At 46.2% G+C, this 14533-nt stretch overlaps 1 protein-coding gene across 9 annotated transcripts in view; it reads left to right on the forward strand.

The window, feature by feature from the left end:
* The first annotated feature begins 10974 nt into the window (after positions 1 to 10974).
* The window catches only part of Unc13b (unc-13 homolog B), a 198288-nt gene continuing 194729 nt past the window's right edge, over positions 10975 to 14533 (forward strand). For all 9 annotated transcript variants that reach the window (XM_036177284.1, XM_036177285.1, XM_036177288.1 and 6 more), the window contains exon 1: positions 10975 to 11279. In XM_036177284.1, the coding sequence (XP_036033177.1) occupies positions 11258 to 11279 (22 nt within the window). In that variant the 5' untranslated portion in view covers positions 10975 to 11257. The remainder of the gene's footprint in view (positions 11280 to 14533) is intronic.

Here is a 14533-nt window from a genome sequence, read left to right on the forward strand (position 1 = left end):
GGAAGAGCAACCCACAGATGAGCCAACTCCACAGTCCCATATAGAAAACTTTTTATATATTAGTAAGCATGATTTTTTTTTTTGTCAAAGGAAATTATTGCAAATATCTTTTCCTAATCTCTGGCCTTCCCTTTCCTCTTTTTGGAAATAAGAGTTCCCTATGAGCCAGGCATGGTGGTGGCACATGTCTTTAATCATAGCACTTGAGAGGCAGGCAGATATCTATGATTTGGGAGTCCAACCCGGTCTACAGAGTGAGTTCCAGGACAGCCAAAACTGTTTACAGAGAAATCCTGTCTCAAAAAAGCAAAAGAAGGGGTTGGGGATTTAGCTCAGTGGTAGAGCGTTTGCCTAGCAAGTGCAAGTCCCTGGGTTCGATCCTCAGCTCAAAAAAAAAAAAAAAAAAAAAAAAAATTGAGGTTTAATTAGGTCTTTCTCTCTCTTTTCCTCTCTCTTCCTTTGGATATGGATGGAACCCAGGGCCTTGGCCATTCTAGCCACATTGAGCTATAACCTCAATCTCTTTAATGGCATCTTCAATGAATTTAAGTTCTCAACTATAATGACATCAAATTGTTACTGGAATCATGTTGTAGAACACTCGTTAAAGATGTGTTACATTTGTTTATGCTGTGGAACATTTGCTTAATGATACAGAGATGTGCTGCATTCTTTTGTGTTGTATTTGTCTAACTCTGTGAAGCTGTGTTACTTTGCCTGTCTAAAATGCCTAGTTGATCTAATAAAAAGCTGAATGGCCAAGAGCAGGGCGGAGAAAAGACAGATGGGGCTGGCAGGCAGAGAGAATAAATAGGAGGAGAAATCTTGGAGGGAAGATGGAGGAGTAGGATAAGGATAAGGACTCCAAGGACCAGCCACCAGCTACACAGCAAGCCATGGAGAAAGAAGTAAAGAAAGGTAGATAGAAATAGGGAAAGGTAAAGCCCAGAGGCAAAAGGTAGATGGGATAATTTAAGTTAAGAAATGTAATCCCAGCACAAAAGAGGCAGAGCCAGGCAGATCTCTGTGAGTTCAAAGCCAGCCTGGTCTACAGAGCGAGATCCAGGACAGGCAGCAAAGCTACACAGAGAAACCCTGTCTTGGAAGAAAAAAAAAAAAAGCTGGCTAGAAACAGGCCAAGATAAGGCTGGGCATTCATAAGAAAGAATAAGACTCCATGTGATTTACTTGGGAGCTGGGTGGTGGGCCCCCCCAAAAGAGTAAAAAACATCCAACAACTACAGAATCAGGTCTGCTCTGTTCTGCTGAAAACTCAGAAGTCAGATACTGGGGAAAGGAGCAGGGCATGGTAACCCCCACCCCCACCCCCCCACCCCCCACCCCCCGTAATCCCAGTACTTGGGAAGTTGAAGTAGGATTGCCGAACATGAATCTTTGTTGTTTGTTTGTTTGTTTATTCTTGACACAGGGTTTCTCAGTGTAGCTTTGGAGCCTATCCTGGAACTCACTTTGTAGACCAGGCTGGCCTCGAACTCACAGAGATCCTGCTGGCTGTGCCTCCCGAGTGCCGGGATTAAAGGCGTGTTCCACCACCGCCGCCCGGCATTAATTTTAAAATTAATAAGATCTTTTAAGATTTGTGTTATGCCAGGCTGTGGTGCCAGCACTCGGGAGGCAGAGCCAGGAGGATCTCTGTGAGTTTGAGGCCAGCCTGGTCTACAGAGTGAGATCCAGGACAGGCAGCCAAACTATACAGAGAAACCCTGTCTCAACTCCCACTCACCAAAAAAAAAGGTCTTACTAAAAAAACAAAAAAACAAAAACAAAACCAAAACAAAACAAAACAAAACAAAAAAAACAAACAAACCCAGAGCCAGATATTGGGGTAAAAGCAGAAAGATCAGAGAAACAGAACAAGCCAGCTACATTCTTACCTCTATGAAATCCTCAGCCTCTAGAGAGAATTCCTGTTTCCTCAGACCTTATACACTTGTGTCTTGCCATATTACTTCCTGGGATTAAAGGTGCGAGTGTGTGTGTGTGTGTGTGTGTGTGTTTCCCAAATACTTTGTAGCAAAGGCATGAGATCTCAAGTGCTGGGATTAAAGGTGTGTGCATCCATGCCTGGCTCTGTTCCCAGTGTGGCCTTGAACTTACAGAGATCCAGCCAATCTCTGCCTCCCAAGTGATAAACAATATATCACCACAGATTGCCACAAGTTCAAGGCAAGTCTGGAGTACATAGCACTTGGTTGTCCAGGGATACATAGCAAGCCTCTGTTTCAAAATACCAGCAACAAAAGAATGGAAGGGAAGCAGGCCTAGTCAAGGTTGGCCCTGAGGAAAATGGAGGAGACATTTCCAGTGCAAATGTCTATCTTCAAGGGCTCAGGAAGTGAAAGTGGCTTCTAAAGGGGCACAAAAAATAGAACTATAGGTGGGAGATCTCCCGGCTGAATGGGGTCTTTCTCTTCAGAGCTGTTTCTTCTCCCTTAAAAAAAAATAAAAGATTTATTTTTATTGTATGTGTATATGTGTAGGTCTGTGCATGTGAGCCCAGATGCTTGAGGAGTCCAGAAGAGAGTGTCAGAACCCTGGAGCTGGAGTTACAGGGAGCTGTGAGCCACCCCATGTGTGCTGTAAACCAAAGTTGAGTCCTCCAAAGGACCTTTCCAGCTTCTCCCCTTCTTCTGCTTCTCCTTCTCCTTCTTCTTCCTCTTCCTCTTCTTCCTCTTCTTCCTCTTCTTCCTCCTCTTCTTCCTCTTCTTCCTCTTCTTCCTCTTCCTTGTCCTCCTCTTCTTTGTCCTCCTCCTCCTCTTCTTCTTCTTCTTTGGTTTTTCGAGACAGGGTTTCTTTGCATAGTTTTGGTGCCTGTCCTGGATCCCACTCTGTAGACCAGGCTGGCTTTGAACTCACAGAGATCCACCTTACTCTGTCTCCTGAGTACTGGGATTAAAGGCCTGCGCCGCCGCCACCCGACCCTCTCTTTTCTTGAAGCTGGTCTGCCCTTTAACCTCCTATAGCAACATGAGTGTTTTCTTTTCAGATAAACCAGTTTCTATGAACATGAGAGGAGGAGGCTTTCCAGACAATATCCTATGAAAAGGGCAGGTAGGGGCTAAAGAGATGGCTCAGCAGTTAAGATCACAGTTGTTCTTTCAAAGGACCTGGGTTCCGTTGTTAGCACCTATACGGCAGCTCGAAACTGCAATTCCAGTTTCAAGGGATCCAATACCCTCTTCTGGCTTCTATGGACACTGCATGCAAGTGGTTCATAGACATACATTCAAGGAAAACACCCATACACACAATATATATATATATATATATATATATATATATATATATATATATATATATATATATTTCTTTTTCGAGACAGGGTTCCTCTGTAGCTTTGGAGGCTATCCTGGAACTCGCTCTGTAGACCAGGCTGGCCTCGAACTCACAGAGATCCACCTGCTTCTGCCCCCCCCCCCCCCAACAAGTGCTGGGATTACAGGAGTGCGCCACCACCGCCCAACACTTTTTTTTTTTTTTTTTTTTAAAGAGGATAGATAGTTAAGATTAGAATATGGCCAAGCATAGTGGTGCCTGCCTATAATCCCAGTGTTTGTGTGGCTGTCTGAGCACAATGATGCTGAATAGGGACACAGAAACAGAATTGTTTTCTCTGCCAATTAAAATGCAGGAAAGGTCCAGCAGTGGTGGTGCATGCTTTTAATCCCAGCACTCGGGAAGTAGAGGCAGGTGGATCTCTGTGAGTTCAAGGCTAGCCTGGTCTACAGAATGAGTTACAGGACAGCCAGGGCTACACAAAGAAACCCTGTGCCAAAAAAATAAATAAATAAATAGATAGATAGTTAGATAGATAGATAAGTAAGTACGTAAGTAAATAAATAAATAAATACAGGAAAGAAGTACTGAAAATCTTTGGGGAATCCTAACAGAGCCACCAAATAAGATCAGAAAAACTGGGTTCCTCTCTCAGGGTCCTTTGTTTCATTAATAAATTAATGCAAAATGCACTCAAATGGAAGCTCAGGCACAATTTATTAGAGTTTAAAAAGAAAATCCCAGGGCAGGCAAACTCTAAAGGTTGCAGCGTCCGGGCAGAGGAGGGTGGAGAAGATAAGCGTGGACTTAAACCCGGATGGCAGGCAGCCCCACTGGGAGGAGGGAGAGCTTAAGAAAAAGTAAGGAAGTACAAAGCACCAGTTAGGGAGTTTAAAGCATACTTAGGGTCTGGCCAGTGTCTGAAAGAAAAAGACAGAAGAGAAGAAAAAGAAATGGGTACACCTTTCTAGGTCAAGTCTCAGAAAGTTGGGCAGAGCCAGAAGAACTTTTTGGTGGCTCTTAGGGGCTGTGCTAAAGGAGGGGATGCTGGGAAGGAAAACACATTGTGTTCAGGTGAACTTGCCTTGGTAGCCAATCCTGCTCCACTGGAGCCGGGAGGAGACAAGAGCACAGCTCCACCTAGAGGTAACTTCTATTAATTTTAGGAAGACGACTTGTAGGACTTGACTCTTCCTCCTGTGGGAGTCCCAGATTTGGCCAAGCCATCAGGATTGGCAGCAAGCCCTTTTACCCACCAAGCCGTCCACCTACTTTGGAGTTTTCTTAATTACATTATGAGAAGATCTACCTTGAATGTAGGTAACAGAATTCCTTGTGCTTGAGACCCTGATCCTAACACACACCACATCTTCTGTTTTCTGTTCTCGATTGCGGACATAACCAGCTCCCTCACGCCTCTGCCTACCCTGTTATAATGGACCGTTACTTGGAACTGTGATCTAAAATAAACCTTCCATCCTTCAGCGGCTGTATTTTATCACACCAACTGGAAACAAAGCTAAGGCATCAGGTGTCCTGCTCTGTCATTGTCTTCTTATTCCCCTGAGATGGAGTCTCTTACCGAAGCAGAAACTCAACATTTTTCAGTTTGGCCGGCTGGCCAGCGCGACCCAATGACCCTCTGGTCTCTTTCCTCCAAAAAGCCCTTTATAGGTCCTGCCTTCCACACACTCCACAGACACCTTGAAGAGGCTGCCAAAGACCTGTGGCTGCTTCTCCTGGCTCTTGGGGTGTCGCCCCAGCCACGGCAGTTTCTAACAGTTTGCATCAGACCTTTTACTATCACGTCTTAGGGCCCGTACAACAGTTTCCACTCAGGCAAAAGGGGTGTGTGTGTGTGTGTGCGCGCGCGCGCGCGTGCGCGCGTATGTGTGTGTGTGTGTGTGTGTGTGTGTGTGCATGTGTGTGCGCGCGCATGTGTGTGCGTGTGTGTGTGTGTGTACATGTGTGTGTGCGCGCGCGCACACCCTAGCAGATGGACTCTTGAAACTAGTGAAAAGGAACAATGCCAGTAATGTAAACAATTTGGCACAAAGGTTTTGTTTGGTGTGATTAGTGCAAATACTTATGTTTTGTTTTTTGGACAAGGTCTCCATAGTCTTGGCTGTCCTAGAACGCACTATGTTGTCCAGGTTGGTCTCAATCTCATAGAGCATGCATCACCATGCCTGGCCTTATTTTTGTTAGTTTTTGTTTTTGTTTTAATTTAGCCAGGAGTGGTGGTGCACAGCCTTTAATCCCAGCACTTGGGAGGCAGAGGCAGATGGATCTCCGAGTTTGAGGAACCTGGTCTACAGAATGAGTTCCATGATAGTCAGAGTTACAGAGTTGCAGAGAAACTTTGTTTTGAAGAAAAAAAAAAAAAACCCAAAAAATTTAAATTAATTAACTAATTTTTTAAATTAAAATTACATTTAGTTAATTAATTGTGTGTGATCAGAGGGCAATTTGTGGGAGTTGGTCCTCTCTATTCAGTATTTGAGTTCTAGGGATTACTCTCAGATCATCAGGCTTGTCAGCAAGCCAAGTTGAAAGGCTGAGCCATCTCACTAACTCTTGTTTTTATTTTTATTTACTGGCTAGATAAGAAAGTAAGCCACTTGGTAACACCTTCCTGTTTTTCCTCCTTGATATTGTAACAGAAAACCCTCAAATGTTTTTTCATGCTCTCCCACCTCCCCTGCTCTTTTTCTTTTTTAAAAAATAATTTATTCATTTGTGTTTTATGTACATTGGTGTTTTGCCTGCATATATGTTTGTAGGAGCATCCCCTGGAACAGGAGTTACAGTTATGAGCTGCTATGTGGGTGCTGGGAACTGAACCTGGGTTCTCAGGAAGAGCAGCCTGTGCTCTTAACCACTGAGCCATCTCTCCAGCCCCTCCTTCCCTGCTTTCAGGAGCAGGCTGAGCAAGTAATGTGAAGAAAGAAGCTGCTAAAGGAATTGACCATGGTGGTATAGTCTTAAACCCAGGGCTGGGGAGGTAGAGACAAGCAGATCTCGTAGAGTTCCAGACTAGCCTGATCTACCTAATGAGTTCCAGGCCAGCTAGGGACATACACACACACACACACACACACACACACACACACACACACACACACACACGGACGCTGTTGCAGGAGAGTGGCTTCTGCAGAGACTGCAGCTGAGCAGCCAGTTCTGACATCCACAGAAGCAGTGGTGCCTGCCATAGGATTGGCTCCAGGGCTGAGGAACTGTGCAGTCTTCCCAGTGGCAGAGGCACCGCCACCAGAGCAGTGGCCGTGGTGAAGTCACCCAAGTGCTAGTAATCAGTACATCATCAGCAATGACAGTGGCAGAAACAGTAACTTCCAGAGACAGGGTCTCAGACACCCAGGCTTGGGAGCCAGTGCCACTGAGTGCTGTCAGGAGTAGACAACTCTTAGGACCCTAGACCTGGGAGCTGCAATGTGAACGGCTGTTCGGCACTAGCGACTCCCCAGTGTCCTAGGCCTGGAAGCTGCTAAGCTAGCATGAATGGACACATTCTGACACCCTGGGTCTACATAAGTGCGCTAACAATTTTGTTGAAGGTCCTTATACCCCAGGCCTACAAAAAGAGTGGTAACATTTGCCAGTGTAGGCCTAAGGGCAACTCTTTTTAACTTTGTTTGTTTGTTTGTTTGTTTGTTTGTTTGTTTTGGGGGCAAGGTTTCTCCATGTAGCCCGGCTGTCCTGGAACTCACTCTATAGACCAAGCTGGCATCAAACTCAGAGATCCTCTTGCCTCTGCCTCCCAAGTGCTGGGATTAAAGGGGTGTACCACCACCACCTGGCAACATTTTATTATTAGTGTGTGTGCGAATGCATGCATGCATGCATGCATATAAGTGAGGTCAGGGGGAGACAGTTCTCTCATTCCACCTGTGAGCCCCAGGGATCAAACTGGTCATTAGTATTGGTAGCGAGCACCTTTACCCACCGAGCCATCTTGCCAGCCCTGTGAGTCACTTTTGATAAACAGAACATATTAAAGAGGGAGGGCTGGGGGCTAGAGAAATGGATGGCTCAGCACTTAAGAGCATGTACTGTTCTTGCAGAGGACTCAAGTTTCGCTCCCTGCATCCATGTTGGGTGACGCAAAGCTGTCTGTAACTCCAGCTTGAGGGGCATTGATCCTTTGGCTTCTGAGGGCACTTGCACACATATACATAATTAAAAATGAAATAAATCGACCTGGTAGGCCCTGTTCAGCCTGGGTAGGTGGAAGACACTCATAGACCTGCTGGGCATCTCAAGAGGCTGGATGGGTGCCATTACAATGAATGTATGGTGGAGAATGGAGCTGGGTGGTTCATGTGCTGTGGAGAGAGACAGAACTGAACAAGTGAAGGCAGTGAGGAAGAGGCTGATGTGGATGGTCTGTGTTGCCACCTGGGCCCTTGGTGATGTCCAGCCAGGGCTGATACCAGGGGTCATGTCTGGGTCCATGGCCCTACAGCAGCCAGGGTCTGTGTGAATGTCCGTGGCTCTTGTTACCACTGAAGGCCCTGCAGATTCCCCGGGCTCTGGGTCACCACATACTGCCCTGTTGATGTCTGAGAGCCAGGGTGCCACCGTGCCATCCTGATCTGAGTGGCCTGCGCTGCCATCCAGGGCCATGGTGACATTCGGCTGCCCAGGGCCATGTCTGGGTCCATAGTCTTACCACAGCTGGGTTCTGTGTTGATGTCCATGGCCTGTGTTGCCACCAAAGACCACATGGATGCCTGGGTCTGGGCTGCCACTTATAGCCATGTCGATGTCTGAGGGCTGTGCCTCCACTGGGGCCGTGCAGATATGAGTGACCTTTGCTGTTACCCAGGACAATGGTGGTATCTGGCCCAAGCTGCTGACAAGGGCCATGTCTGGGTCCATGGTCCTTTCACAGCTGGTGTGTCTGTACTGGTGTCAATGGCCCATGTTACCACCTGGGGCCATGCAAAACATGTATATTGAAATCTGAGGGCGGTGTTGAGGTGGCCTTGCCCTTTGTTGGCCCTGGGAGATCTGGCCCTGCCTCTCTCTGGCTGCTGCAGTGGGAGAGCAGGCCCTGACCCACACCAGAGTGCTGGCCCCATGACCCCAGTCCTGGGAGACATGGCACCACCCCTCACCATGTTTACATAAGAGCTGCCCCCCCCCCCCCCATGGTATGGATGAAAGATTGCTGGCTTTACCTTTGGGGGCAGTCCCAGCAGAGGCCCAGATTGATCAACTCAGCTACCACCCAGGCCTACATCCAGTGCTCTGAGTTGGCCACACCAACATCTACTCCATCTATGACCTGCTAGAATGCTCAAAGGGACTGGTCCTGTGGAACCAGAGCTGCAGGATCTCCATGACTTGGGGCAACAGCAGGATGCTGGAGAGGACTTTCAGTGAGGGTCCATTACTGATGCTGTACCATAAGACAGAGAGAGGTCTTGACCAACAACTCATTGCCGTGAACATTTGCAAGTGAAGCTGTTTGGACAGGGGGTATACTGAGTGACACACTGTATCTCCTAATGCCAATAAAACCAACCAAAAGGTGATGGAGAGGCAGGAAAGACAAAGGAGCCAAGCGGTTTTTTGTTTTTAAATTAATACTATTTATTTATTTATTTATTTATTTATTTATTTATTTATTTATTATGTATACAGTGTTCTGTCTGCACATATCCCTGCAGGCCAGAAGGGGGCACCAGATCTCATTACAGATGGTTGTGAGCCACCATGTGGTTGCTGGGAATTGAACTCAGGACCTCTGGAAGAGCAGCCAGTGCTCTTAACTGCTGAGCTATCTCTCCAGCTCCCTAAATTAATACTTTTTAAAATTTTCTTTTGTGAGTGTGGGATGCTGCAAGGGTGAAGGGTGGATATGGAGGGACTCAGAAATGAGTAGGATTGGGGTACATGATGTGAAATTCCCAAAGAATTAATAAAACATTGTTTTAAAAAGATGAAATAAATCTTTAAAAACTGAGCTGTTGCCACTTTTATAATTGGGATAGCAAGGACTATGACTTTTATTTTTCAGGAGACTGTATTGCTTTTTCAGTTCCATGCTTCACTTCCATTCTTTTTTGTTTTATTATTTTTTTATATTATTTTTATTTCATGTATATGAATATTTGCCTGCATGTATGCTTGTGTACCATGTGCATGTCTAATGCAGGTGGAGGCCCAAAAAAAGGTATCAGATCCCCTGTAACTGGAATTACACACAGTTGTGAACAATCATGTGGGTGCTGGGAACCTCTGCAAGAGCAGCAAATGCTTTTAACTGCTGAGCCATCTCTCTAACCCCTTGCTCTTTTTCTATTTGTTTTTTAGACAGGGTCCCATATAGTTCAGGATCGCACTGAACAAACTGTGTAGCCAAGGATTGCCTTAAATTCCTGATACTGCTGCCTCCACTTCCCAAGTGCTGAAGTTACAGGCATCTGATGTCATGCTTGGCTTCAGCTTGCATGCTTTGGTAAAGCAAGCAGCCATGTTGGCCAGGCCTCCATGACAAGGAGCTGAGGCGGTTATTCCAAGCCCTGGAGGAATTGGGGTCTGCCAACAATCACAGGAAAGAGTTTGGACCTGGCACGTCCAAGTTTCTGAGAAACCCTGAACCGGAGGACCCAGTTAAGCTGTGCCTAGATTCTTGAATAAAAACTTTGAGATAACCAGTGTTGTTTAGGTTACTAAGTTCAGGGGTTATTTATTACACGCCAATAGAAAATACACTGAATCTGCTTAGATCTTAAATGTGTGCCCCTCATAATTTTATTAGATTGTTTCCCACTACTCTGTTATTTACAGGTGCAGAGTGATTACCAGTCTCTCATTGGCTGGCCTCTGCATTCTCTAGAAGGATCCTGTTCTGTCTAAATTCAGTACTACAATTCAGAAATTCAACTCCCTTTGTTTGTTTGTTTTGAGACAGGGCTTTCTGTGTAACATCCTTGGTTGTCCTAGAACTTACTTTGTAGACCAGGCTGGACTCTCAGAGATCTTCCTGCTTCCTGAGTGCTGCGCCACCGTGCCGCACATCTTCAACTCCTTCTTCAGTTCCTTGATTGCTCTACAAAAACTGTGATACTTAGCTAAGTACTCCTACCATGAGTAACCTAAAAATGCCCACTGTCTTTGAGACCTCTTGACTAAGGTGCTTGCTTAATTATCCTGCTCCAAATCTTCAGGCTGGCTTCAGATTTGTCGTGTAGCCAAGGATGGCTTTGAATTTCTGATTCCCCAGCCTCCATCTCCTGAAGAGCTGGAATTTTGCCTTCACAGCCTCAGTGCAACCTTGTGTAATTACTATGGCAAGTACCTCTTCGGTTGTAAGGTTTGCCTCATTAAAGGAAATCCATCGCAAAGTCTCCAATTAAAAGAATCTGGTTTCTGTGTGTGTGGGGGGGAAACGCACGCACGTGGGAGGAGCAAAATGTTTCAATTCCCGCCGCTCACAGGTGAGGGTTGGTTCCGCCCACCCTCGCTTTAAAGTCCTTTCAGTGGGCGGAGCTGCCGTCAATCTCGCATATTAGGAAAATGAAGGGGACTGCGCTGTCTACGTGCCCCTGAGGGGCGGGGTCGGCAGACTGGGCGCCAGCGGATTGGCCGGGGGCGTGGCCCTGAGGCTTGGCTCCGCCCAGGCTCTCGCACCGATCCCAGCCCGAGTGACGGGAGGGAGCTCTGGTGGCTCCGGCTTCGCAGCTATGGCGCCTCGGGGCCGCGCCCAGTCCCCAGTTTGCCGGTGGAGCCTGAGCTCTTTCCTCGGCTCAGTCCGACCGTGAGAGCCTGGGCGGCTCCGAGGGAGCGGGGGAACGCGGCCGGCGACGGGCACCATGAGTAGCGGCCGGACCCGGGAGGCGGACGGCGGGAGGCGGCGCGGCACCTGCTGAGAGAAAAGAGGGAGCGGCCCGGCGCGGAGGTGCGGCGGAGGCTGGTCCGCGCCTCGGCCATGTCGCTGCTGTGCGTGCGTGGTGAGTGCGCGGCCGGCGGGACCCGAGGCTCCCACGCCTGCCCCACACGCTTCTCGTAGCGTCCCGGCTCCGCCGCTCCCGAACTTCACTCCTCGTGCGTTCCCGGGGAGGGGGAGCGGATCTGTTCACAGTCACTTGTAAACATTCGACCCTCTCCCCCCCACCCCGCTCTTTTCCGTCCCCCCTTCTGCAGTGGACTGTCACCTCTTCATTCTGGCAGCCGTGTGACGATGTTGCAAGGAGTCTGATGAGAGTGGATTACTTAGGGGACCGCCTATGGTCCGTGCCTGTCCACTGCCGGCAATCTCGCATTCTTCTCCGTGCGCTGTGAAAGCAGCTTCTTTTTATCACTCTGATCGTGTTAGTGGTACAGCTGTCACATCCCTTTAGTTTATTTCTTGATTTACATCTTTCCGTCGTCTGGCTCCTCCCTGGCTCCTTCCCAGAACCTCAGCCTATGTCTGGGCTAAAATTATTCTCTCATAACACTTTGACGAAGAATATGCTGGCCTCTCTCCTTTGGAAGCAGAACATGTAGATATGGTTTATTTTACGTTAGTGTCTCTCCCTTTCTCTGAGGACACTTGATCCATCCAGGAAGGCATTTTTCTTCCTTCCTTCCTTCCTTCCTTCCTTCCTTCCTTCCTTCCTTCCTTCTTTTCTTTCTTTTTTTGTTGGTAACAAAACAGTCTTGTTATGTAGCCCAGGCTGGATTTGAACTTACTGTGTAGCCCAGGCTGGTTTGGAAGTTGTGATCTAACTGCTTCACCTCCTGGGATTACAGGAAGCTTTTATAAAACTAGATAGAGCTTTGGAGTTTTAGTCTTAATGAGATACAGTGCCCTGGACTTAGCTCTATGTGAGTAGTGACTATTTGTTTCTGGGTTTTGCAGTATTCCAAGAGCCACACTCCGTAGAAATTTTGAATGAATGCAAGAACCGTGATTTTAGAGAGATTATCTGATCAGAAAAATTAGGGTTTGGATAGCTGAATTTGATCTTGGGAAATTCAAGTTAGAAGTCAGTCCTATCTGTTGAACACAATGGTATAATAAAGTGGCTTGATTGTGAGAGCACACTTAACCACTACGGCCTTCCCAGAGTCCTTTCCTGTCGCTTTTCACTGGATAGCTACAAGTTCATGTTTCTTTTGGCTGAACAGATTAGAAGCATTGTTGTTTGTGATCTCTCTGATTACAGTGTTTCCCCCAGCTGCTGGCAAATGGAACTGCTTTGGGTTGCTCTCGTCCACTGTCTCATTAAATCTGCACTAACCCCAAATAGGATTTGGTTGTTTCTGGGGATTATGGGAGATACAGTTTTTCTTCTTTAGTGGTTGATTTTTCATTAATGAGAATTTTGCTTTGGTTTTAGGGGAGGCATTTTCCCTCAGCAGCTGGGAGTCTATTTATTCCTTTAGATCCCTGCTGCCGAGTAGCAGGATTTGGGAGAGGTTGGGTTTGGAAATGCCTCTTGGACAGTTTATTAATTCTCTGCTGCCACACCATACAGAGCTAGACCTTATGAAAGACTCCTTAGGCAGGAGCATTTTTAAATCAGAAGTTATTTATCTGAATTTAAATAAATAGAGAAGCTGCTGCTGTTTTTATTTGCTTTAAAATCAGTCAACTTTCATTGTCTAGAAATTCTGTTATTTAGTCTGTCACTGTCTCTGTTCTCCCTCCATCCCTCCCCCCTTCCTCTCTCCCTCCCCTTTTCCCTCTCTCCTCCTCAGCCTTAATCTAGAGTCTGTCCTCCTACCCCCCAATTTCTGGGATTACAGATTTGTGCTACCATGCCCGGTTTGCTTCCTGCTTGTTTGCTGGGGTTTGAACTTAGTTCCCCTGGCACATTAAGCACATTTAACCACTGATCTAGACACTTACTCCTTTTTGTTTTTTGGGGGGGAGTGAGCAGGGCAGAATCTCACTTTGTAGTCCAGGCTGGCCTTGGCCTTCTGAGCTTCTGGATTGCTGGTGTGAGCTATTATACCTGGCAAAACTAAATCTTCTACAATGACATTCCTTGCATTATATTTGACAGCTGGAATTTGTTGTTTTTTCTTTTCTTTTCTTTTCTTTTTTTTTTTTTTTTGAGATAATATTTCCTTTTGTAGCCCATAACTCATTATGTAGCCCAAGATGATCTTGAAATGGTGGTGACTGGTGGTGACCTCCTGTCTTAGTCTTCTGAGTACTGGGATTTGCTGTACCTGGTCATACATACATTTAATTCCAGATTTTGGGAAGCAGAGGCAGGCAGGTCTCTGAGTTTTAGGCCAGCCTGGTCTACATAATGAATTCCCTGCCAGCCATGACTACATAATGAGACCTTGTTTCAAAAGTAAGCAAACAAAACCAAAACAATTCCAGAAACAAATGCTGGGATTGTAGATATATGCGGCCACCACCACCCCTCACTGGGAGGAGGGATGCTATTTATTGTCTAAAATAGTATCTAGTGATACTGTATAACAACTCAATTTCAATTCATCTTGGAGTGAGTAGAATTGGTTTCAGGTTGGTGTGGTGGCACATGCCTTTAATTGGAAGGTTGAGGCAATTGGATCTCTGAGTTTGAGGCCACTCTGGTCTACAAAGGAAGTTTTAGGATAGCTGGCTACATAGAGAAACACTGTCTCTAAGGAAAAAAAAAAAAAGAAAGAAAGTAAAAGGAAACTTTTTCATGTAGTTAACTTGATATATAAATTGGTAATTTTTTTTTTATTGTTTTGCCTTTGACTTTATTATTTATTTGAGACAGTCTCACATACCCTTGAATTCCTGGTCCTCCAGCCTCTACCTCCTAAGTGCTGGCCAAATTGGTTTTGATATAATCATCCCCAAACATCTCCAAGAACTTGTCTCCATGGTCTAACTCTTCAATCATGCCTTATTTCCCACAGGATAAGGTTCTCAGTATCTTGACTCCCATGTGCTCTCTCATATGATTTGTGCTTACGTTAAAATTTTTATTATAGCTGTATGTGTATGGATGTTTTGCCTGCATGTATGTCTGTGTACCACATGCCTGCCTGATACCCTGGGAGACCAGAAGAGGCCTTAGATCCCATGGAACTAGTGTTATAGATGGCTGTAAATGACCATGTGTGTACTGGGAATCAAATCCTTGTCCTTTGGAATAGTAGCTAATGCTCTTAATTGATGAGCTATCTCCTCAGTCCCTAAAACTTATTTATTTAGAGAGAGAGAGAGAGAGAGAGAGAGAGAGAGAGAGAGAGTGTGTGTGTGTGT

This window comes from Onychomys torridus, chromosome 2 (genome assembly GCF_903995425.1).
Source record: "Onychomys torridus chromosome 2, mOncTor1.1, whole genome shotgun sequence".
Taxonomy (NCBI): domain Eukaryota; kingdom Metazoa; phylum Chordata; class Mammalia; order Rodentia; family Cricetidae; genus Onychomys; species Onychomys torridus.